This window comes from Dermacentor albipictus, chromosome 1 (assembly GCF_038994185.2).
Source record: "Dermacentor albipictus isolate Rhodes 1998 colony chromosome 1, USDA_Dalb.pri_finalv2, whole genome shotgun sequence".
Classification (NCBI taxonomy): Eukaryota; Metazoa; Arthropoda; class Arachnida; order Ixodida; family Ixodidae; genus Dermacentor; species Dermacentor albipictus.
Window position 1 is genome coordinate 39,302,699 of NC_091821.1, and position 25,343 is coordinate 39,328,041.

A 25,343-nucleotide genomic window follows, 5' to 3' on the forward strand; every position below is an offset into this window, starting at 1 on the left:
GTCCCGGGACCGGGCGTTTGTGCAGTGTTGGGTGCCGTTGGAGACAATAAACGGCTTCCGTCAACTTAGGGCAATATTGTGTTTCTTGCGTGCGTCGCTCGGTAGCCCCTTGTGGCCTGAGCTCGCGCGTAGCGGCGCTAGAGGCTGACGGCTGACGCGGCCCTGTGGCTCGCTAAGCTCGAACCCGCGGTGGTCGGTACTCCTGCAGTGTGAGACACTAAGACCCCACAAGTGTTGTCAAAATCCTTTTTCATGAGGATTGACCCGAACGTTCATGAATAATATGTTGTTCGCAGAGTATTCAACGGGTACCAAAGAATGACTTCCAATTAAATCAACGTCAGCGGTCCCATTTACGAACGACCAATAAATGGTTTCAAGATAGTGGTACTAGCCTTCGTATAGTCGCCGAGGGAAAAGTTAACGCTGCGCTTCGTGTTGTTATCGGAACGCGTACTGTGTTTGTGAGCTACCAGAGTTAAGGGAACACTTAAGCAAGGGTTGAACTTGCAATAATAATAATAATAATAATAATAATAATAATAATAATAATAATAATAATAATAATAATAATAATAATAATAATAATAATAATAATAATAATAATAATACAATTAATAATAATACAATTCATAATAACCCGGATAATCATTTTGTTGTGCTTCTACTTGCATACTAAGGATGTAAGGATGCGTATGCCATCCTTTGCGTATGTAACTGTTTGCTCGAATTTGCGATTCCCCCAAACAATCCTTAAAAGGGAAGGCTGAATCCTGGTAGCTTTACAGGGACTTGGTTTCGAGCAACGCGGCGTGAAATTCCAGCGAACCTTGTGCTTCCATGTATTGGATTATATTGCAGGATATTACAGCCGAGCACACGAACAGAACCATTTGTCTGGTTCGGCCCCAAGTCGCGAGGAAAGTTTGCCGAGATCACGTCGTCGCTTTGAAACGGAATAGTTATGAAAAAAAAAAGAACAGAATGACAGTGAGAAATGGAGTGCATAGCTCATTAAATTTCACCCATTACAATCGCCCACAAATGCCAGGCTCCAGGAATAAACATGGCAACATATTTCGATCGCAAAAAAACTTTATTTTAAACATATACAACAACGCTACTTTCAACACAATACATTGAAAAAATAAAGAAAATTACGAAAGTAAAGCGCCCGCACTCGCCGTAAGCGGCGCCACAGTATCGCTGCAGTATCGTCAAGGCGCCAGCGGCACCGCGACTAGCTCGCAGCGGTCGCTGGGGATGTCATCGCCAAGCCCGGCGCAAGGTGGCCATCCGGTCAACGCAGTGGAGCCGCCAGTGCGCTCCCATACGTCTGGTGTGACCATCGTGCCAGCGAACCGAGTGCACTTCGAAGTGGCTGGTCACATGGTCAGCAGGTTAAGGACTCAGCAGAGATAAGCGCAGCTGAGGTGACGGCAAGGCCGCCTGCAGAGCTTGCTGCCGTTGCGCCATTGCAGCTGTGACGAGCTGCAGCCGAGCAGACGAGAGCCACACGTGCGGCGATGCAGGCGACGACGGGTGACTCCTGTCGTCATTGTGCACCGTTGCAGGCGCAACCCGCCGTCCTGCCGTCTATGCTGTGCGGGGAAAACCTGATGGAATGAGGAAAAAGATGCGAATGTGCGTGACTCAGCCACAAGGAGAGCCAGTGTTCTCTTTCTCAAACGGGAAACTTAAGAAATGTTACAGCAGGGGAATGCACTAAATCGCTGTAAACAACCTTGTGATAGTGTGAGCTTATCTGAACTGCTAATGATGCGTTCTGCGCAGTTAATCGAGTATACTTCGAACTACCTCTCATCCTTTTAATGTCTTTAGAATGAGTGAAAGATAATTACACTTCTAGGAAAGAACGTTTGTCTATACGAAGGAGTTCTGCCATAGGAACAGTTATGTACTGAAGTAGCTTTAGAGATCTAGCGTAACTGTAGAAGAATAGGCGGGTCTGGCAATGCACAACAGCAGCATACGCAAACATGGATGAGTACGTATACTCTTCGAGTTACTTCGAACAATCTCTCACGTAATCGTAAACGGTGAAATGAAATGCTATGTCTAATGCCTTCTGTGATATGCATACGCATTTGCAGTGGAATAGAAATAGGTCTTGTAGCGCTTCGCGGACACGAAAAATCAGTATACGGAAGCTCGCAAGGAAGGTTGATGAAAGAGAAAATTGTCATCGACCTGACTGTAGTAAGAAGCTTTAAAGGAAACCCTTCACGGTTTCTCAGAAACAAAGCTTTCCAGCTGACGAAAGCGACTGGTCCCACGGAAGACTACAGATTTAGAGGCAAAAGTGGCAACAGCGACTTTAGGCTTACGCGTATTGTATCCACGGCGGACCGACTACGCGCAGCAACACATTTTCTCCATCGCTTCATTGTTAGGTTGGCGCGCTTGTTTTTTTTTTCTAAATATTTGCATACCAGTTGTATGCTTGTCGTATTTCTATTTCTCATTCCTTACTCTTATATCTATGACATGTATTTTCGTACAAAGATTCTTCATCCCATCCATTACTGCAGGTATTATGTGTCTTTTAAAAATGGTGGCTGTATATATGGTTCAGGTCACCGTAGGAATGTGAAACAGTAAAGAAAGCCGCAGCCTCTTGCTTTCCTTTTCGACTTCGAATTTACGAAAAGTTACCATTGCTACTGTCCGCTCTTTAACTCTGTACATACAGCCTACATATCGTTTCCATATTACTCAGTTACAAAGTTGTAAACTTGGTGCAGCTTTATTACTTGTATCTTCTTTTTCTAAGATTTCAAGTTGTATGTGGCTGAAAGAAAAGACTGATTATGAGAACCAGAAATATGCTCTTAACAGTCTATACGTTTGTACATTCTCTGTCTCCTAACAGCTTCGTCTGTAAAGCCAGATACCCTATAACTGGGTGACACGTTGGCTTACACTAGCAAATAGCTGGCCTACAACCACAGTGTCTCTTAGGAGATACGATGGCAAAAATGGAATAGTAATAAAAGAGGCCGAACAATGACTGCATTGTTTCAGCTGGACTGGTGTTTGGCTTACCTCGCGTGTAGCCTCCAAATGCAGCTGCTCAGAGTAGCCACGCCGTCCGTGTCGCCGTCGTTCTCAGCCATGGTGGATTTCAGCATTGTCAACGCGCACGGCAGCGTGTCACGTGGGTGGATGCGTAGCCTGCAGCCGAAGACGTCGAGGCGGTACTCGGCAGAAGGCACGTGGTCGCGCTCGACGAAGTGGCCACTCATGGTGGCGGCCGTTTCCGCTCCACGCGTACTCGGATGTCGCTCACTGGGTTGACAATACGTGAAGACAATGAACACTGCTGTTAGAATTTTTTTCTTCGATTTTATTTATTCAGACACGACTTCATTCCAACCAATGAAGAAACGTAACTAAAAAAGTGTCCTAACACAATACTTGCCACCATGCGCCACTCACTTTATTGTGAGTTTTTCCTGCCACAGTTTGAAGCAATTTCATGCAATTTCGGCATTTTTTTTCGTAAAGGGCCAAAAGCCTGAACTTCATCCTTCGATACCAAGTTTTGGCCTATGTGACTTAGCGTGTTGTCGGAAAAGGTGCCCTTTGGGACAAAAAAGTGTCTCAATGCACGTGTTTTGATTGTTTATTTGCCTTTTTTATTCTTGCGCAATTTCTATGGCAGCAGACAGCGGTATCGTATATACAGAGGAACGCAAATTTAGCACGTACAAAAAAATGTTGTTCTTGTTTTTGTAATTCTTCTTTATTATTATTATTATTATTATTATTATTATTATTATTATTATTATTATCGGATGCACCCATTTTTTATACCTGTGTTCGCACACGAGGATGTATCAATACAATAACACTGAATCATGCCTGGAACCCTTCCTGAAGAAATACTATTCAATAAACTGATGTGGTCTAGCTAGGAGAGTCGAAATCAGCTGGGAAACCAAAACTACGAAGGAACGAATGGGTAAATGAAAATGATGGACGCTATATTCACGCGTACATGATACAAACCTCCCAAATTGCGGACGGGTACTCTTTGGCACATATCGTGTTCTTCGCTTCTTCTCCAGTCTTTTTGTAAAAGAATAGCAATAATTGCCCTTTCGGCGGGCTTTATCTTGCTTCTGCCAGACTAGTGCCGATATGAGACATTGTAGTATTCGCACAAGTCCGTTCGATGCCCTTATTCGTAACTTCTTGCTTGGCCTTGGGACATAGGGATTAAGCGATGAAATTCGTTGTATTTGCGGCACATAGCCGAATACGACCGACTGAGTGAGCCCACAAGATCATTTGAGGCGTAAACGAGTTTAAAAGCTATTTAAAATGCGTTCATAAAATTGTTTAGCACAACGTTTACGAATTCTCGACTCTGCAGCAAAAAGATTTCTCCCTGTTTTTGCATGCTGTTTTTGTTAGGACGCGTACCTGAAACGGATAAATGTGCTCTGTCAATTTGTAGGTTATGTTAAGTTGTTCCAGTATTTAAGATTAGTTTGCAGTAGTCCAACTTACAGCTTAGTGGTGTTTTACGGAGTGGTTTAGAAAACACAATCTTTGTCCGCTTCAGGTTTTTAATCGTTTACGTAGTTTATTTGAACTTCGATTTCGCTTTCTTTTTTGGAGTTGGAGTTGTGATTTTCATGAATTTAACATTCTATACTTAAATGAAAAATCCTCTCCAGAGAGTCCGGAGATCCTAACGTTTTTCATCGAAAAGCAACAAACATCAAATTTGGTCTATTCCATGCAAAGCAAAACTCATTCTCCGTTCCAATGAATTTGGATAGGATCTTCTCAGGTTCAGCACATCATTTCACAACAAGGCTTCAAAACACTGACATTCCTTGGAGTAGCTAGCAATCCAACCACGCATGTCTGACGTGAAGATCGAAGACCAATCTTAACCTTACTCATACGAAATAGAGGATTTCAGCATGGACACCACGAATTACATAAAGCAAGGAATCTGAAGCAGATACGCATTGTCGTGAAGTTTGCGAGGCATATGACGTTTTACCAACAGAAATGCTTCAAGGATAAAATTAAATGCTGTGGTTTTACGTGCCAATACTCCGATCTGATTATAAGGTACACCGCAGTGCAACAAACTACAGATCTACAGATTAATTCTACAGTCTATGGATTAATTTCAATCACCTGGAGATCTTTACCGAGCGCCCAATGCACAGTACACGGGCATTTTTGGTATTTCGCCCCCATTGAATTGCGGCAGCTGCGTCCGGGATTTGATTCCACTACCTCGTGCTTAGAAGCACAACGCCGAAGCCACTAACCAACCACAGCAGGCACAAGCGCAGAGGATAGGACGAACGTCAAAGTTACGGTTACTAAGCAATGGACGTGTCAAAGCCGCAACATGCGCAGAAGTTGCATACTTTTCCTCCGAAATTGATAACAATTTACGCAGAGTTTCAGAACCTCGATAACTGCACATCAATGCGCCGGCTACTCATGCGAGGGAGTAACTTAAAGTGGCATTTAAAGAATTGGCTTAATAATAATCTGGGCATTTAAATATTTCGCTCGGCTGGAATGTGAACGCAAGTGAGCAATGTGTGCGACCGCCGACGCACTGCTTTCTTTTAAATATCTTAAATGTTCTAATATTCAGCTTACTGTTATGAAAGTGAATTCATTTCAACCATACAAAAACCATCTGCTAGCTTAACGTGTTACAACATGTTCAATATTGCCCATCAATCGTGCCATGTCGCAATACCACCTGAATAATCCGCTACATGGTCAATTGCTATATAACACAGTTATTCCTGATTTGTACTACTCTGTACTACTCAACAAGTTACACGCTGTTATTCTTTTCTTTGTGAGACAAAATACCCGCCGTGGTTGCTCAGTGGCTATGGTGTTGGGCTGCTGAGCACGAGGTCGCGGGATCGAATCCCGGCCACGGCGGCCGCATTTCGATGGGGGCGAAATGCGAAAAACACCCGTGTACTTAGATTTAGGTGCACGTTAAAGAACCCCAGGTGGTCAAAATTTCCGGAGTCCTTCACTACGGCGTGCCTCATAATCAGAAAGTGGTTTTGGCACGTAAAACACCAAATATTATTATTGTGAGACAAAACAACCCGTCAATGGGATTTTCCCAACGGTATAGAAATAAAGTAAAGTTAGTCTGCCCACTGAGAATGTTCGCAGTGATCCTGCCATATGATATAGAAAACACCGAATTGATCGTTACCTGCATATTAGAAGGCGCACGGTGAACCTCGAGGCTACCACCATCTGGTGCTGCGCTCCTTGCATAGTGCTTGGTACTTGCATGGTCTTGCACTGAACCAGGCTGTCCTTGACTCCCATCTCAACGGGCGGGTCCCACTCGGCTCTCGGGAACAGCCTCCTGGGTTGTCCTGTGAGGCTGCCGCAAGTGCGTTCATCGACCTTGTACCACGGCTTGAGCACAAGGTCCCGATTGCCGGGGTGGGCGTCCTCGATGGCCAAGTTGCTGAACGCGTAGGACACGTCATCCTTGGCCCCATCTGGAAGTGCGGCGAGTGCAATCGAGGAAGGCGTCTTGCGGGATGGCGTCTTTTCCGGGATGGTAGACAGGCAGCCTTGGAGGAGACGGTGGATTTCCATGCGGCCAGGTACACCAATCCCCATGACAGGTAGTAGGACGATGCAGTTCCTTTCGGCGATGGTTCTAAGTGCGTCCGCCACGATTAGCTGCGTGTTCGAAAGCACGAGAGAGATTCTCTTTTGTCGCGTGGACCTCGCGTGCCAGCACGCGAGGGCGTGGCCTCCCTGTCGTTCTTCTTTTTCCTCTCTTCCATTTCTAAACCTTGTGTAGCGAGTCATGGCGCTTCGTTAATAGGCCTGACGTAACATGACGTACTTGCTAGAAGGGGAATTTGCCAAAAGTACATCTCAGGTATTATTTCATATACGCAAGAAACAAATGTGTGGAAGAGGGTAAGAAAAGTTTTCAGTCGACCTTGGGCGCTATGACGTAAAGCTATTTCAAACTTTTCTATTCCAGTTCTGCAATCAGCCCTGCATGATTGGTCAAATAATTTTAGGGCCACCGCCACCTCACCTGTCTCTCACGCGACCTCACGAAAACCGCAAAAAAGCCCCATCTGACTTGTTATGTGCAAACTGATTATGCATGATTATACCAAATGAAAGAACAATTATTTGTCATGCGACGCCTTTTTTGCTTTAATACATTGCCATTGATCAAACGTTTGCATGCTACGCCCACTTCGCATGTCTTTCACGCGACGTCACTAAAGCGCGAGAACTCATAGCGTCAAAGTGACGTGTACGCGTTAAAGACGAATTAATATGCTGAAACAAACTGAATTTTTTTCTGAATAGCCGTAGGCTGCCCCGTTCCGAAAGGAATAGAATAAGGCTGCCCAACGATTGCTCTGGCACAAGCTACTGGGAGCGGCCACAGTGCGTCCGATTCTCGAAGGTAGCGTCGTCGCCTGTCGGCACCTGTCTTATCGCCGGCCGCGCTGCCGCCGTGTCTAGTTTTGGGGAACTCCACATGCGCGTAGTCACCGTGTTGGCAAGTGAATTTCGCATTCTTCTGCTCCCCGAAACGTGCTCATTTCGGATCGTACCAATGTTTATGTCATCTAGTGTATGTTAAAACGACGATGGCATTTGTACACCGGCGAAGAAATAAATCGTTATGAACTTGGGCGGTCATTAATCTAGTCTAACGTTGCAGTTTTTACGTAGCGAAAATGGCTACGAAAGTGGGGCGGTCCCGGAGATAGGCGCTTCAAAGCGCCAGCTGTAGCGACAGCACCAGGATGTGGCACGCGGCGCACACACCAAGCATTTCAGAGCTTACTGGCTTTCGAATGAGAGGAGTATGCGCGCGCTCGTGGCCTATTGGTTAGAGTACCGGGCTCGACGGCCGACATTCGATTCCACCCCATCGGTCACACATAATTTTTTATTAATGAAAGCGACGCGAAAGAAGAACCTACCTGCCGCAAAGTGACAGGAATGAGGTTAGGACGCATCGCAAAACACGTTTGGAATGTCTTCATATGCGAGTCCTAATTATAGTATACTGGACTCAACTGCTACACAACAAAAGAACAACTAGAAAAATCATCACAAATTACACAATAAATTGTTTATTGAGAACACTCAACGCTAATATTGTTGTGCAAGGGTTGAGTGAACTCAATTGCTCTTGAAAATTTGTTGAAGTCAGTTGTTTCAACAATTCCCCAAGAATATATCAATGGTTAATCAACACTCATTTTTGTACGGGTGAGCACGAGGTCGCGGGATCGAATCCCGGCCACGGCGGCCGCATTTCGATGGGGGCGAAATGCGAAAACACCGGTGTACTTAGATTTAGGTGCACGTTAAAGAACCCCAGGTGGTCGAAATTTCCGGAATCCTCCACTACGGCGTGCCTCATAATCAGAAAGTGGTTTTGGCACGTAAAACCCCATAATTTAATTTAATTTTATAGACAAAGTATGGACAAAAATAGATAGAGACCGTAATCCACTTTCGTCGATAGGTAGTCCATAGAGGGGAAGGATACAATGGAGAAACAAACTCCTTATCGACTTTTTTCTATAAACTGTCTATAGAATGCGAGTAGACAAAAGAAATAGAAACCTTATCGACTTTCGTCTATAGAAAGTCTATAGACAAAGTATGGACAAAAATAGATAGAAGCTGTATAGACTTTCGTCTATAGGTAGTCCATAGAGGGGAAGTAGGCAAAAAAGAGCAAACACCTTATCGACTTTTTTCTATAGACCGTCTATAGACTGCGTATAGACAAAAAGAAATAGAAACTTTATCGACTTTCGTCTATAGACAGTCTACAGACTTTGTATCAACAAAAGTCCAAATCTATAGAAAGGAAAGGTCGTCTATAAGAAGTCTATAGACTTTCTATAGACAGTCTAAAGTCATTTTTGAAAGGACTAGGACCTAAACCAAGATAAGAGGCGAGGTATAATCACCCTCTCCTGGCTCGATTACACCTAGCTCTAACATCTTCTTTATTTCAGCGGCCGTGACTTGACGTAGACGATGTGAAACGCGATAAGCTTTCAAACGAACGTGGTCCGATTAGGGTAACTCGATATCGTGAACGATCGCAGTGGTCCTGACAGGTGTGTCCGAAAATATCCATTCTCCTAGTGACGTTTTCGCGAGCATGCGTCCGCTGGCGGCAACCCGGGGGTCCTGTCTGATTCGCGGATAGCGTTGTCCCCTAGAGTTGGACAGTTCGCGTAAAGTTCTCCCCAGACCGGCAACCACTGTTGACAACCATAGCAAATTAGGAATCCATCCTCCGATTTGGCTACGCATGATCTTTGAGCATCCTTTTTAAAAGCTCGGGGTGTTACACGCCAACCGTAACAAAGGAAAAACGGCGTTCGGTTTGAAATTTCAAATCTTTCAGCGGCGCATAGCGACGTAATACTTTGCAGACACGATCGTTAGCGTGCATTGTATGCTCTTCGCTTGTCTGCTAAAAATGACCAGACCTGGTGATGGGGCTTTGCCGCAGGAGAGCGCTGTCACGCATTGAAACCTTAAATTACGGTGAAGCATACCAAGGGTAAAAAGGGGCCACTGTCACAGGACATACAGTGCCTGTTCTATAATCGCACTTGCGCACCCGCCGTCTCCTGTCACAGTACGCGTAGGCAAGAACACCGAGACGCCGAATAATTGCACTGACCGACATTCAAGGCTATTTCTCGCGTTGCTGTGGTGGTTTAAGCCCTTTGCTTGTGCGAGAAGTGCGACCCTAACTGTAGAAAGACGTCCTCTGTTTGTCAATGTGTAGTTCAGGGAGGAGAGGGAGGGGGGGGGCGGAAGAGATCATTTCGTGTTTTATAAGTGTTGAAGTATTTATACAATAATAGCTACGTGCTTTTCTGTTCGAATAAACTGGTCAGAAACAATTGTAGGTGGTATCTTCAGCCAAAATTAGCTCATTTTTCGGAAGCAAAACGACGCTCTTCGACGATAGTACGTGCTATCATGTCGCGCCGCACCCATACGTCAGTCGAGTCGATGCCATTTTGTATCTCACATGGAGACCACATAACTCGGCGTAAACTCGCTTGCGTATAACTGAACTATCAATCATGTACTTTGTGTAGCAGCCCCTTCACACTCCTGATATGCTTCACCGCATAATAAGTGTACTGTGGCGACACTAACTTTAAAACTAGAATTATGCAACACTTTTTTAGATCCTTGCCGCTTCTTTTCTGGGTAATAGCGGCGACGTTTCAATGATGATTAAATATATCAAAGAAAATTACATTTATGTGTATATAAGTTACTGCAGGAGCAGGTTGTTCTGGTGTCTTTGCAATGCGCAGGCAAGCTCTGATGGTGTCTGGGATGCAGCTATACCACTGCAAAAAAAAAAAGAGTGAGAACACCTATTAGAAAAAAAAAAATTACACAGCCAGAATGCACCTAATATGCTCCCGGCCAGATCTCAAGGTAAGTGCCTATCATTTTATCTTTTAAATAAAATCAGAAGAGCAATTTGTCTTCTGCAGGGGCGACTAATAGAATTCTGCCATCTGCAGTTCTTAGATGCTATATAAAAAAATTGCTGTCATCGGGAAATGCGAGCTAAAGTAGTTTAAACGTTGTTGTGCATAACCAGCCAAATATAGCACAAAAATACTAACGTGATGAGAATAATTAGAAGCAGTATATTCTCGATGTTACCCTAGTGAATGAATTATTAATTTGTATGTTCCTATCACTAAGAATATTCAGGTGCAAGAATGGAAAAATCAAGAAGTGTTTCCGAAGCGTACGCATGGTTCAGGGAGGCTGGTTAGAAATAGGGAATGCCGGAGAATCTTTATCCCTTCATTAACATGATTGACCGCGCGAACAAGAATGTCTCCTAACGATATGCTCACTAGGCTCGGAAGCATGAGCAGGCTTTGCAGTAGCAGCACCACCGCAATGAAAGAGACGTCTCTCTGCACACTCCACATATTTGTATCCATTGTTTAGGCACACGCACGCACGAAAAGGGGCTAGCGTAGCGACAAAACATCAGCACGCACACAGCCAACACTACGCCCGCGATTAATCGCAGAACGAAGTAGAACGACACCGACGAAGCCTCTAATTCGCGTCGACCAAGCTGCCGCGATTTTACAACGTGAAATTGTCGTCACATCCACGCATTCGCTTTATTCTTCCCTCTCTCTATTTCGAGCTGATGGGTCCGGCTTGTACAGCCTCGTCTTGGGGTTCGCTCTTACATTCATTTGTCTGAGGTTATCGCGGTCACATTATGGTAGTAGAAGTTCCTTACACCAGAACACAAAGTTATCAACAGCCGTAAGTTCCATTGAGCAGTTATTGGATTGTATTGCGTATGTTGAGCAGCCGCCGCTAAGATCTCAGCTCACGCAGCCTGCGTTGTTTTTCTCGTGATATCCGTAGCTGTGAGCAATATATTTAATAAACGCTCAAAATAATTGCAAAAAATGTCCACTTATACGCAAGTAATTGAGTTACTACGTGTGTCTGTTATCTTGGCCCTTCATAACATTCAGAGCTTAACAAAATACTCCTTCTATGATGAAAAATTGGAGCGCGCATTCAATCTACCGGGCAACACATGTGTACCCGTGTTACAGTTTGTGATGCACGTTTTGAGGCCGCGACTTTCCTCCTCGCCTGGCCCCCCTTTCTCTTTGGCTCGTCAATGTGGCGACGCATTTCCACGCCGCTGTCTCTCTCTCTCTTAATCGCTCATTTCGGTTGCTATGCGCGCGTAATCTTAACTAATCGCAGCCGTTTAAGGGGTTAAATGTAAATAAAGACGTGCAAACAACTACCTTAGTACTCGCGTGCACGGTGCATCGCGTTGGTGTAATTTATATTAATACATTCTGCGTCTGCAGTTTTATTGTGTGCTTGGCGTTTATCTTGTGGATGGCTCTCGGCGCAGTATCGATATGGGCCGTGCTACTTCTACCAGAGGTGCAAAAGTTATTTCGTTTCCTGCAGCGCAAGGACCGGGGAAAACATGGTCAGTGTTGAAGCAGGCAAACCAGAAGCAGGTAGCGTTTTTATCTGATTACCAATTCGCGCCCGTGACATTCACGACAATTGCAGGGAGCTAGTGTTAACTTGGTTGTCTGTGTTATCTCTTCCTTGGTGAAGCAGCGCCGACAATCCTTTGAAGCGGTCGCAGTGATCCTGATTGTAACCCGGTCATCAGATGAATCGTTTAGGCACTTGTTGGCGGTTTTAATTCTTTACCTTTGTTTTTTGTTTTAGTTTCGCGCCAAGCAAGAGGCGAAGGTCATGACAGAAATATATGCTAGCGCACTTGCTTGTCGCCTATTGCGTAATTCGTCTCGTTTGGAACTAAATGAGAAAAACAAGTATGCAGTGCATTAAGCTATATAAATGTTATTGATAGGAAAGAAAAAAGCGGTCGACCTGAGCTAGTGTGTTCTAGTCTGTTACTCTGTACAGGGGAAGATGGAAGGGGAGTGGAAGTACTGGGAAGGATGATGATAATAAGAGAAGTGGTGAGTGCTTCTGTACATTAGACGCTGGCCCTACTTTAGCGACTCGCCTAGTTGTCCGCAATGAAGTTCCCGTGTCAGAATGGGCCGAGAATAGCGTCCTCCGACAGTGTTTGCCTGCTAACGCTGGCTAGAGAATTATACAACGTCCTTTGCTCCGGCATATATGCTGGGCAATCGCAAAATGTGTGTTCCAGCGTTTCTGTTCGACTGGCCGACGAAGTGTACGTAGGGACGGGTGAAAGCAACGCCCCGCCGAATTCTGCGTAGCAACGACGCTTTGCTCCGCGTAACCTTCGGGGCAAAAATAATTTACCGTCTTGGTCGAGCATATGTAGGCGTCTGTGGATGTTGCCAGTGTGGGCTCTGTATACATTTGTAAGGTCCTGCATGAGTGTCTTGGTTATGGAGTTGGTGTCTGGTCGCAAGTAGGCAATGCGTACTTCATCAGAGGAAGAGAATGCCGATCTTGCCTCACTGTCTGTCAGCGAGTTGATGGCTAATCACACCAGATTGACTAAGCACCAACTGAAAAGAGATAAAACGGACACCTCGCTCGGCACTGTAATAAAGTTCGGCGATTTCCAGCTCGAGCAGGTACTATGATCTTGTCTTTAAAAAGAATTCCAATGCCTGCAACGCTGATTTGGCATCGCAGAACACCCTCCATTCATGAGATGTCTGCGTTCTGGTAAAACGGACAGACTCCCGTATTGCCGCCACTTCCGCAGCCGTAGTTGTCCATTCGTGGTTCATTTGAAATTGCCGGGTATAATGCCAAGTTGTGGGAAAATAAATACAGCTGTTATTGCAGACGGTGTGACCGAACCATCAGTGTAGACTTGTACAGTCCCACTATATTATGCAAATATATGGGACAGGGTGAGCTGCTTCATGCCAATAGAAGAAACGTGGGATTTCTTCGTAATTACAGGTATTTCAGCCCCCACTAGTGGCCTTGGTACTGTCTATGGAGGTGTTTGGGGATGTTTGATCTGAAATCTTGCAGGTATGATGGTTGCTCGACATTCAGTTGCTTTAAAAAATCACAGTCAAGGTTGGTTCTTGCAAGTTATGACAGAGGATTGTATGAGTGTCTGGTAAGTAGGCGAATATAGGTTCGCACAGGTTCACAGGACCTGTATACGTCGATTGGGCGAGCCCGTGCTTCCGCTATTGTGCCCTTAGTTGACGTACGCAGTGTGGCAAGCCAGGACATATCAGCAGTGCTTGTGCCTGAAGGCTCTTCAGCGAGCGCATGCAAGATAACCCCATGTCAGGTAGTCAGTCCGGATATAACACGAAGAACACGTGTGAAGTTTGTCAATTAATCCTAAACGCAGTAACATGTTTTGTCCAAGAAAAAATGTGTTCTATTATGACACCAAGAAATCTGTGGTGGTTGATTAAAGGGAGCGCCGTTCCGTCGACAACGATGTGATATTGCGTCACTGCTTTGCTCATGAATTCCAACACTGCACACTTGGTTGCTGAGGGTTGCAGGCCTTTACGGCGCAAGTACTTCGCCGTGATGGTAGCCCCACGTTAAAGGCTTAATTGCACGCACTTATGGACGTGTGATCCCAGATGACCAGATACAAATGTCATCCGTGTACGCGCTGATGTGCGTTGTATTAGGTAGTTCGTCTGCAAAGCGCACTAGTAGAACATTGAGCAATATCAGTATATACCGTATACACTCGTGTAAGTGCCGCACTTTTTTCCGCGATTTCGATGGGGTGCGGCCCTTCCACGGAAGTGTGAAATTTTTGTTTAATTTTCGATCAACGTATGGAAAGCCTGTTTAATCGTGCCATATATATACCTAACGATGGGATATCTGTTGTCTAGCTGCGGAAATTCTCGCTAGATGTCTTCATCGGTATGGCTGGTCGGGCTCGGCTCATCGCTGCTGCGCGGGTCATTCATACGTTCATGTATCCAATCGTCCTCAGTACTGGAAATCCAGGTGACCTTAAAACTCTTTAGAATAATGTCCGTAGACACCGCACACCACGCGATTAAAATCCAAGAGCAGACCAACTGAAGTGACGCCCCCCTTAGTCGCCCGGTCGGCATTTTCTCGCGGTGGCTCGGTGCCATCCATTCAGAGTACTGGCGTGTGAATTCTGCCTTAAACGGCCCATTAATAGACACATCTAGTGGTTGCAGCCTGCTTGTTAAGCCGCCGGGGACGACCGCCAGGTGCGTACGAGCTTCTGCAAGACTAGCCTTCACGCGCTCTATGAGGTGGCCACGAAAGCTGTCCAATACGAGCAAGGCCTTCCGTCGCAGCAGGCCTCCCCGCCGGTTAGCCCACACCGTTTTCACCCAGGCCACCACTAGTTCATCGGAGAACCAGCCCTTCTCCTGCACTCTGACGATGATTCCATTCGGGAAGCTCTCCTTGGGTAGCGCCTTTCGCTTAAACACCACGTACGGGAGGAGCTTCCTTCCGTCCGCTGTGACAGATAGCATTGCAGTGCAACGCTGACGCTTGGCACCGGTCGTGCGCACAAGGACGCTCTTCGCGCCCGTTTGGTTGACCGTCGTGTTCTGAGGAGCATCGAACCAAACAGGCGTATGGTCCGCGTTTCCTATCTGGTGTAGGTGGTACTCGTGCTCCGCTCGCAGCGCGTTAACAAACCGGTGAAACTTGATCACTTTGTCATCGCACTCGCGTGGAAGTCTTTGGCAGATCGCTGTCCGACGGCGGATGCTGACTTGTTGTCGCTTCATAAATCTCCGAAGCAATCTCTCGCTTGCCTTGAAATCCGTAGGTTAAAGGTTCATGTGGTGTACGATTGCAAGGGCCTTGACGCGGAGCATCTCGGTTGACAACGCGTAGCCGTCTTTCCTAATGTCCGTGACGTATTTCATGAGCTCCTTCTTGAGTGTCAGAAATTTGCAAGGCTTGCCGCGGAATGCTTTCCTAGTCTGGTTTGTTGCGGCCAGCTCTTCCTTTTGGTCGCACCAGCGACGCACGCACTTGTCGTCGACGTGGAAATTCCGGCCGGCTGCACGTTTTCCAGTCTGTTCGGCTTATGCGACAACTTGAAGTTTGAACGCAGCATCGTACGCGGTTAAGCGTTTTCTTTTCCATCGCAAACGGTTGTGCTACAGCAGTCGTCAAAATGAACAGCGGCACAAAGGATCAATGGCGCCGACGAGAAAAGCGATAAGATCGCCCCCCCAGGTTGTGCCGCGCGCCCGAAGCTCACAGGCAGCGCCGCGTGACGAAGCCGCAGAACAGCTAGTGACATCTGGTGGCTGCCGCGAAATGTGCCGTGCGCGAGACGCGACGACGCTGCCGTTTGCTGGCGAGATTTTTTTTTTTAATTTGGACTGCCAGGTTGGAGGCAGCGGCCCTTACACGAGCGCGGCCCTTAGTCGAGTGTATACGGTATGCTCGATTGTAACCTCACTCCTGTATTTGCGATTGAACGGTTCGACAGAATGTTGTTGTATATTCGACTCATGCACTTTTTTCGCTTCACTTTATTTCTTTAAAGACCCTCGTGCGAGGGTATTACATAACGGGTGGGACACATATAGGTTAACAACAGAATACAGAAAAAAATTTGAAGGAGTTATACAAACAAAAGAGATTACTGTGATGCAAGCGCACGCGTAATTTGGTCAAGGAACATAGATGGGCATGTGATGGCAGCAAGTTCTTGGGGAAGGCCGTTCCAGTCGCTAGCAGTCCGGGAAAAGAATGAAGAAGAAAAAGTTTTTGTGCGTGCTCGTGGTCGAGATACCTGCTGCTGATGTCCGGTGCGAAGAGAGAAACGTGGTGGGGGAGGGCAGGTGTAGGGTTCGTGTGATAGCCCGGAATAAAAGAATTTATGAAATAAGCAATAACTAGCAATGTGGCGACGAAGTGCAAGAGTAGGTAGGTTGGACTGCGATTTCAGAGATGATATGCTGATATCAAAAGAGTACGCGGAATGAATAGATCTAGTTGCCCTGTTTTGAACTGATTCAAGTGAATTAGCAAGGTATACTTGTTTCGGAGACCAGATGGGCGATGCGTATTCTAATTTTGATCAAACTAGTGATTTGTTGCGAGTAGCTTAACATGCTGGGGGCAGAGGGGAGATTACGCTTTAAGAAGTCAAGCGTTTTGTTAGCAGATGAAATAATATTCGCGATATGGCTATTTCACGTAAGATCATGACTAAGATGAACACCGAAATATTTGTATGATTGGACAGGGTCGATAGGAACGTTAGAGATAGTGTAGGGAAACAGGAGAGGATTACTGTGATGGTGGAAAGATATATATTTGCATTTGTTTACATTGAGTGCCATATGCCAGTCGTTTCACCAGTTCTGTACCAGATTTAGGTTTCTATGTAGGGATTGCTGGTTAAAGGTGTCAGTAACTGTTTTGTAAATAACGCAATCGTCGGCAAACATCCGAATATGGCAATCTAATTCCTGAGGTAAGTCGTTAATATAAATTAAAAACAAAAGAGGCCCTAAGACGGATCCTTGGTGCACCCCTGAGGAAACTGGTAAAAAGTTAGACATTTGTTTATTAATGACGGCTGATTGGGAGTGGTGAATCAATAATTCTTTTATCCATGCTAGTATGTCACAATGCAAGTTTAGACCGGAAAGTTTTAGAAATAGGCGGTTATGGGGTACCTTGTGAAATGCCTTAGCAAAGTCGAGGAAGATTGCGTCAGTTTGGAGGTTAGTGTCACGGTTGGGATGCAGGTCGTGAACGAAAATGGTTAGTTGGGTTTCACAGGAGTAACCTTTACGAAATCCATGCTGTGATAAATGAAAGAAATTATTTGAGTCCAGAAGCTGCACTCTTAGAGAGTAAATGACGTTTTCCATGAGCTTGCAGGGTATGCAGCTAAGTGATATGGGAGGGTAGTTAAGTGGTGAATCTTTTTTACCCGACTTGTGGACTGGGACAACCTTCCCACTTGGGCTTGGGAGGGGCCCAACAAATACTGTAAAACTTGAGGTCTTCCTCCCGGGAGCGTGAAGCAGCACAGCCCCTACGCAACTGCCGCTTGTCCTCTTCCACGCTGAACTTCTGAGCGTCAGACATGATTGCATCAACGGGTGCGGCGCACCTGGGACCAAACCCGATCAAGCCTCCTGAGATTCAGCCTGGTATTACTCGAGACAAGCAACTTCAGATGCAAGTAGTGGTATAACGACCCTCGAGTTAATATTTGCCTCTGGATCGCACCCTGGTACAACCACAGGTCACAACTATACTCCGTCCTCTGTGAATTTCTCGCTTCGACCTGGCTATGGCCCTCCCACTCACACCATCTCTTTCTTCGACATCAGTCTCCCTGAAGGCTAGGAAACTTTTTTCTGATATATCAGAATCCTCTACTACTGTCACCTATACATGAACCAGGCACGTACTCAGGAAAGGGGGGTGGGGGGGAGCGCTTCCCAGCTCTCAAAATAATCGACATACCCCCCCCCCCCCCCTACCCACCTTGCCCGCCCCTACGCCACCACTCCTCACACACTTTCCTAAAGCGCCGCCAAATCAACCTTGAGTTTTGACAGTTATTCGGCGGTCAACGTTTTATTGGCTTTTCCCCTCCTTTTGCATGGCGGTAGTTGTCGACCTCTCCTGGAGTGTGAAGGCCAGTTTTCACATCGATTCGGTGCCCGAGTGATTAACTCGACATGCGTTCAGTTGTCACCATCTATTCAACGGTCGCGCGCATCGCTGTTGCTTCTTTATTTATTTATTTATTTATTCAAAATACCTTACAGGCCCGAAGAATGGGCATTGGGTAAGGGGGGGAAAATTGACACAGTATAAAGAGCAGCAAACAATTATACAAAATTATACAGTTATACAATGCTTTGTTATTAAAAACACAACGAAGAGTCAAGTTTACACCAAGTAGATAATTCTAAATAACAAGAAAAAAAAACATACAAGAAGCAACACAGACAAGTTTTTTTTTTTTTTAAGTAAGAAATGAATGTTTATGTCGTGACGGAATTTTTCTTTGTTAGCTTCAGCTACCAGGATATCGGGAAGGTCGTTCCACAAGCGGATGACACGTGGAAGCGCAGATGAGTTAAAAGCGTCTGTTTTGCCGTAGATGCGCGTGAAAGAAAGATGATTATGCAATCTGCGTGAGGTGAAAGGAGAAACTTGAAGAGCTATTGGTGATGGCCTCGGTCCGTGAACGTACTTGTGAAAAAGCAATATAAGTGCTACATCACGACGAGTGGTCAAAGAAGGAATTGATAGATTGTTTTTAATTTGCGTTATACTTTCGCTCCAGTTGTAATTTTGTGAAATAAATCTAGCGGCTCTATTCTGAACTGATTCTAGCATAGTGGTTAAATAAATGTAATGAGAGGACCATACTGAAGAAGCAAATTCAAGTTTAGGGCGAACAAATGTAAGGTAGGCTAATTTGCGGATATTTGTCGGCGTCTTACGGAGGTTCCGGCGTAAATATCCCAAGGATCGGGAGGCATTGCCGCAGATATTGTTTATATGTGTAGTCCAGGAAAGGTTTGTTGTCAGGGTTACGCCTAGGTATTTGTAAGAAGTAACTACAGACACAGGATTGTTATTAATATAGTATGGAAAGCTGGAAAGGAAATCTTTGCGAGTGAAAGACATTATTTTACATTTATCTGGATTAAGCGACATTAGCCAGGTCCTACACCAGCTGCTAATAAGGTCAAGATCATTTTGAATTTTTACGTGGTCATCAGTACTAGTAATTTCTCGGTAAACTATACAATCGTCAGCAAAGATCCGCACATGAGAAGAAATGTTATTCGGTAAGTCGTTAATATATATAAGGAAAAGAAGTGGACCGAGGACACTACCCTGTGGCACACCAGAAGACACGTACGAGAGCGGGGAAGAAAAATTATTAACCACGGTGAACTGCTGCCGATTGGTAAGAAAGTTCCGAATCCAAGATAGCGTTAGTGAATCTAAGGACAACGAAGACAGTTTAGAAATTAGTCGGCAGTGAGCTACGCGATCAAAGGCTTTCGAAAAATCTAAAAACATGCAGTCAGTTTGCAGGTTTTTGTCCAGATTAAAATGTAATTCAGTCGTGAACTCAAATAGTTGCGTGTCGCACGATAAACCCTTTCTAAATCCATGCTGGTTTGTGAAGAAAAAGTTATTATTCTCTAAATGATTGTAAATATGGGAGGTGATTATATGCTCTAGCATCTTACAGCAGATAGAAGTAAGCGAAATGGGTCTGTAGTTTAGTGGTGAATTTCTATTGCCAGATTTAAAGATGGGAATGACCTTCGCGATTTTCCAGTCTTGGGGAAGCATTCCTGTCGATAGCGATTGTCGGAATATATGAGATAATATTTTACTCGAGACTGATATCGTGTTTTTTAGTATTTTTGAGTTTATGTCGTCAATGCCTGCTGATGTGGACACTTTCAGATTATTTATAATGGATGCGATGCCGTCGACAGTAATGTCGATGGGCTGTAAGAAAGGGTAGTCAAGATCAGCTACCTCAGGCACGTTTGAGTCGTCTTCTATGGTGTATACTGATGAAAAGAATGAATTGAACGCGTTTGGACAGTCATAATCTGAAATGGGAATGTGGTCGTTATCATGCAAAGTGATGTTTCCGTCCTGTCGCTCCGGACACACTGATTCCCAAAATTTTTTTGTGTTAGTTGTGAGCAGGGATGGCAAATCGTGCGAAAAGTACTTATCTCGGGCAGCGCGTACTCTGGAGCAGTAGCTTTTCAAGAAGTCGGTGTATTTTTTCCAAGATATTGGAGTGGACGCGCGTTTTGCGGACGCGTACAATCGTTTCTTTTTATTTCTCAGTTGGTTAAGTGACTTAGTGAACCATGGATTGCGTTTATCATTTGTTATTTTAATTAACGGAACATGTTGACTAACCAGTGTTATTAGCTTGTTTTTGAACAAATCCCAGTTATCTTGAACTGTTCGGTTACTGAAACGAGGAAGTAATACACTAACAAGAAATGTTTCAAGTTCAGCGTTAATAACACTGTAGTTTCCTCTGTTATAGTCACGAATTATCTTAGTTGTGGTACCAGAAAATTGGGACGGTACTTTAAGGTTTAATTGCATTAATTTATGGTCACTGAAACCATCTAAATATGTTATTTTTTCAACAGTATTAGGGACCGTTGTCAATACTAGATCTAGTATATTGGAATCACGAGTGGGTTGACTTACGATCTGTGACAGGTTGAAATCTAATGTTAAGGCAATGAAGTCTGTGGAAAGGCGGCAGGTCGATGACAACTGCTTCCAGTTTATGGAGGGAAGATTAAAGTCGCCGAAAAGAAAAATACTTTCAGCCGGACAAGCCCTAATGGCGTGAGTTATGCTGTTTCGCAGGTCGCTAACAAACAACACACTTGAGTCAGGAGGACGATAACAGCAACCTAACAATAACTTTTCAAAACGAGTCATGCACGCAACCCAGACAATTTCTAGGTTAGTGTCGGAATCAATTAAATAAGATGTTACCGTCTTCCTAACGCCTATAAGTACGCCTCCACCTCGTTTATTAGTGCGATCGCATCGGTAAATATTATACGTGGTATGTATGGGACTTATTTCATTGTCTGAAATGTCAGGATGCAGCCATGTTTCCGTGAAGATGATAATGTCAGAACCTGTATCGTCTATGAAAGAACAGACTTGACCGAGCTTGCGCACCAGGCTTCGAATATTAGTAAATGATATTGATAGTGACGGTATGATCCGAGGTCCTGATGCCTGATGGCAGTGATGGGTTCGAGTGCTATGCTTTAGCTATCTGCTCAGCTGTACTACTGTGCTAGTGACGCCGTCGTACACGTAGGTTGTGTCATCTATGCGCATTCTGTCGACGCTGAGCTTGAAGTATTTTTTTTTTTTTGCCTTCGCGAATTCGATCAGTTTCCTTCTTGCTTCTCGTGTAGCTGGGGAGAAGTCTTCTCGTATCGAAAATCCGGAGCCCTTAAGTTTTCGTGCAGCTGACAAGATGCGTTCTTTATCCTTATAAAATGTCAATTTTGCTATGATCGGTCTCGTTTTGTTATCGGCGTGCTTGCCTAATCTATGCACCCTCTCGAAGTGCGTGCTTGATAGGCTTAAGTCAAGTTTTTCGGCACAGAAATCGACAATTTTCTGCTCCGACGCAGCCCAGTCCTCTTTTTCGTTGTCCGCTATGTTAAAGAAGAGCAGGTTTGAGCGTCGCATTCTATTCTCAGTGTCATCGCACCGTGAAGAAATTGTGGCCAATCGATCAGACACACCGCGAAGGATATCAGCGCCTGCTGTTGTAACAGCCGAATTTCCGGATGCGGCAGTATCGACCAGCGCGGCGATCTTGGCGTTCAGCAGCTTGATTTCCCCTTCAGCGGCCTCCTGTTTTTGTTTCGAAATTTTTAGTTCAGCGAGTAGTGTTACCTGCTCGTTTTCTAGCTTTTGAAACTTGCTTATAACTGCCGTATTACTGGCTTTGACACTAGTTAGTTCAGAAAGCAAGTGTGAGTGCGCTTCTTCTAATTTCCTAATAGCCTCTAGTGCAGCAGCAAAAGCTTCTTCTTGAGCCTTAGTCATTGGTCCAGGATTAGTTTCAACGTCTCCCGACAGCATCAGTGTTATAGCAGACAAGGCATAGCATATTTCACACGCAAGAGCCAAGAACTGTTTGAACACATCATTCAGGTCTCGTGGGCACGACACCACCAACAAGCAATAATTACTGGATTTGACGCAAGCAGCACCTTTCAGGTAACTAACCTGAAAAGGCAACGGACGTAAGCCTGCCATTCTGGAAGTGGTGTCGTGCCCAAGTGAGGCGGCTGCCAGCTGACGTTTATGAAGGCAGCCGGTTGCGTTATTGTTGAACATTATTATAGTTATTATAGTTATTATAGTTATTATTATAGTTGAACATTATTTGTTTAGACTGATCCAGGGACCAGGAAATGGATTCGGTTCGTGGTCAGCTGGCCTCTATGCTCGTGGAACTAGCTGCGGCCGGAGAACACTCCAGTTGCCTTTCACTTTTTCTTTTGGTTCATTATTTTCTCGAGTGATGGCTCTCCGCAATGTTGGCAGATCCTGGGAACTATATAACACTGATATGGGTTAGAAAAGGTGAAAAATTAGATAATACGAAATAGCGTCCATCATCAAACCCTGATATAACCGTTAAACCCATAAGCAATATGACTGTCACCCGTTACCTCGTCTGGTTTTTCCCTAATTGTACAGCACTTTTCGTGCAAAATTGGCAACTTGAAACAAGAGTCCAAGGAGTTTATAAATTAAGCTATATACTAGCAGAAAAAGCAGAGGCAACACCCAGACAGTAATGAAAAGCAAGTATTAAGCAATTTAACCATGTTTGTGAAAATATTCATTCATCTTTTTTATTTAAGAAGGAGGTAGAGAAAACGCCGCCGGTAGTGGAGAATAATTCCGTTATTTTTGAATGACGCTTTTACAGTTATCAGTCGAGCCGCCTGACGTAGTCACTTCTCTGCTGCTGTGCTTATGTGGGTGTTTTTCTAACTTTCCGCGGTGGGCGCAGTACGTGGGCAGAGATTGAGGAGCAGTTAAATAGAGAACAAATACGAATGTATGCATTTGCAGAAACGTACCTTAGAGACTCAGAAGAGCCACCAGTGATTGAGAATTATGTTTGGGAAGGGTGCAACAGAACTAAGTCGGAAAGAAATGGTGGGGAGTAGGAATGCTCATCCATCAGGGAGCCGATTGGAAAAGAGTAAACTTAAAATGTCCAGAGCATCTTTGGTTACCAGGTACAATGAGTGGAAAAATACTTGGTTGAGCGTAACGCATTTGTGGACCGGAAATAATTGCACAGAGAAGAATCAAGAGTTATTGGAATGCATAACTGCTGTGATATTAAGGGTTTCGGGTATGATGCCGAAATTATCCTATTAGGTGACATGAATGCGCACATAGAGGATCTAGATGGCTATACCCACAACGACGGGAACTGACTGCTACATCTTTGTGAGCAACATAACCTCGCTATCGAGAATGCAGGGCCTAAGCATGAAAGGCAGATCACGTGGGATGTGGGAAACCGGCAATCGACCGTCGATTACTGTCTTATGACACAAGGAATTCATGATAAGTTGAGAGAAATGGTCATTGACTATGAAGGGTGTAGCATCATAGGGAGTGACCAAAAACGCATCATTTTGAAAAAGAGATATGTAGTGTAGAAAGAGAGCGAGGAGTGCAATATCGCCAGTCCAAATTTGAACGCTGAAGAAATAACAAATATAGTCACAAGAGTCGAGTAAAAACCTGGCAAATGGCCACATAAAGAGTGTGAATATAGTGAACTGCTAAGTGTAATGACGACAGAAATACGGAAAGATAAACAACACGTTCGTTGGAAAGGAAAAATAAACCGAAAAGCTGGTGGAACAGGGAGATACGAGAAGCAATCGCCGAACGACTGAAAGCATCTCGAGAGCACAGGCAGGCAAAGATGGCGCAGTTGGCGCAGGATGAAGTAACCGGTAGATTGGAAATATAACGTGAGAAAAACTGTGTGGTTCAAATACTGTTGCAAGCTAAGATAAAAGGTGAAAGGGAACGTTGATTTTCAGAAATACGTAAGAAAAAGAAGGCCGCACCTAGAATATTTTGGAACCACATAAAATTATAAGTCAGGGAGACAACAACAATACAACATATCATAGATGAAGGCGCAAACAAACTGTAAGGGGAAGCGGCATTAAATTACATCCGAAAAATAACATCCTAATCTTTCCAAGGCAATGACGAGGTTGTATTTGAAGAAAAAAAGAGCATGAAAGAGAACCAGATGGAAAAGGAGCTGGTGCTGACCAATTTCAATTGGAACAAAGCTGAAGAGAAAATTCGTAAGCGAACAGCTACAGGGCTGGACGAAGTTCCCGTTCAGCTGATAAACGAACTAGGACCAAGAAGTAGGGATGCTCTGGTGAAAGCAGTGGGAAAAACTTTAAAAGATAGACGGATACCAGACGGTTGGCGTCAAAGTAGAATCAGTTTAATTTATAAAGACAAAGGGAAGAAAGATTGAATTCACTCGTATAGACCGTTGACCATTACATCGGTGATATATAGGTTAGCAATGCAGGCAAACCATTTAAAGCTGCAAGCATGGGCAAAGAATAATGACATTTTTGGAGAACTTCCGTATGGCTTCAGAATAGGTAGGCGTTTGGATGATAATTTATTTGTTCTTTTTCAGTGTACTGAAATAGCAAGGGTAGAAAGCAGACCGTTATGTGTGGCCGTTTTAGATATAACAGGATCGTATGACGACGTAGACCGCGACATTTTGTGGGATATTCTGGAATAGGAAGGCTTAGGCTACAATTGTCTACAGCTTTTGAGAGAGATTTACCTAGAAAATGCCGTTTGCATTGAATAAGAATGGATGAGGAGCGAGGAGAAAGCTTATATCAACAAGGGACTGAGGCAGCGGTGCCCTTTATCCCCACTGCTGTTTATGGTGTACATGGTGAGGATGGAGAGGCCGCAAGCAGGAAATAATATCGGGTTTAATCTCTCATACAAACTGGCGGGTACAGTAGTAGAGCAGCAGCTTCCAACTTTATTTTATGCGGGCGGCGACATTGCGTTGCTAGCTAACAAGCAACGTGAATGCAACGTCTGGCATATCTGTGGACAGGAAGGCGAGAATTTAGGTTTGAAATATAGCGTTAGAAAATAAGTGGTTATGGTATTCA

At 44.7% G+C, this 25,343-nt stretch overlaps 1 protein-coding gene across 1 annotated transcript; it reads right to left on the minus strand.

The window, feature by feature from the left end:
* Window positions 1–1,083: 1,083 nt before the first annotated feature.
* On the minus strand, window positions 1,084–6,778 carry LOC139054873 (uncharacterized). Its single transcript, XM_070532556.1, has 3 exons — window positions 6,248–6,778; window positions 3,067–3,309; window positions 1,084–1,616 (listed from the first exon to the last, which is right to left on the minus strand). Exons 1-3 carry the CDS (start codon window positions 6,667–6,669, stop codon window positions 1,556–1,558), a joined length of 726 nt encoding a protein of 241 aa, XP_070388657.1. The 5' UTR covers window positions 6,670–6,778; the 3' UTR covers window positions 1,084–1,555.
* Window positions 6,779–25,343: the final 18,565 nt, after the last annotated feature.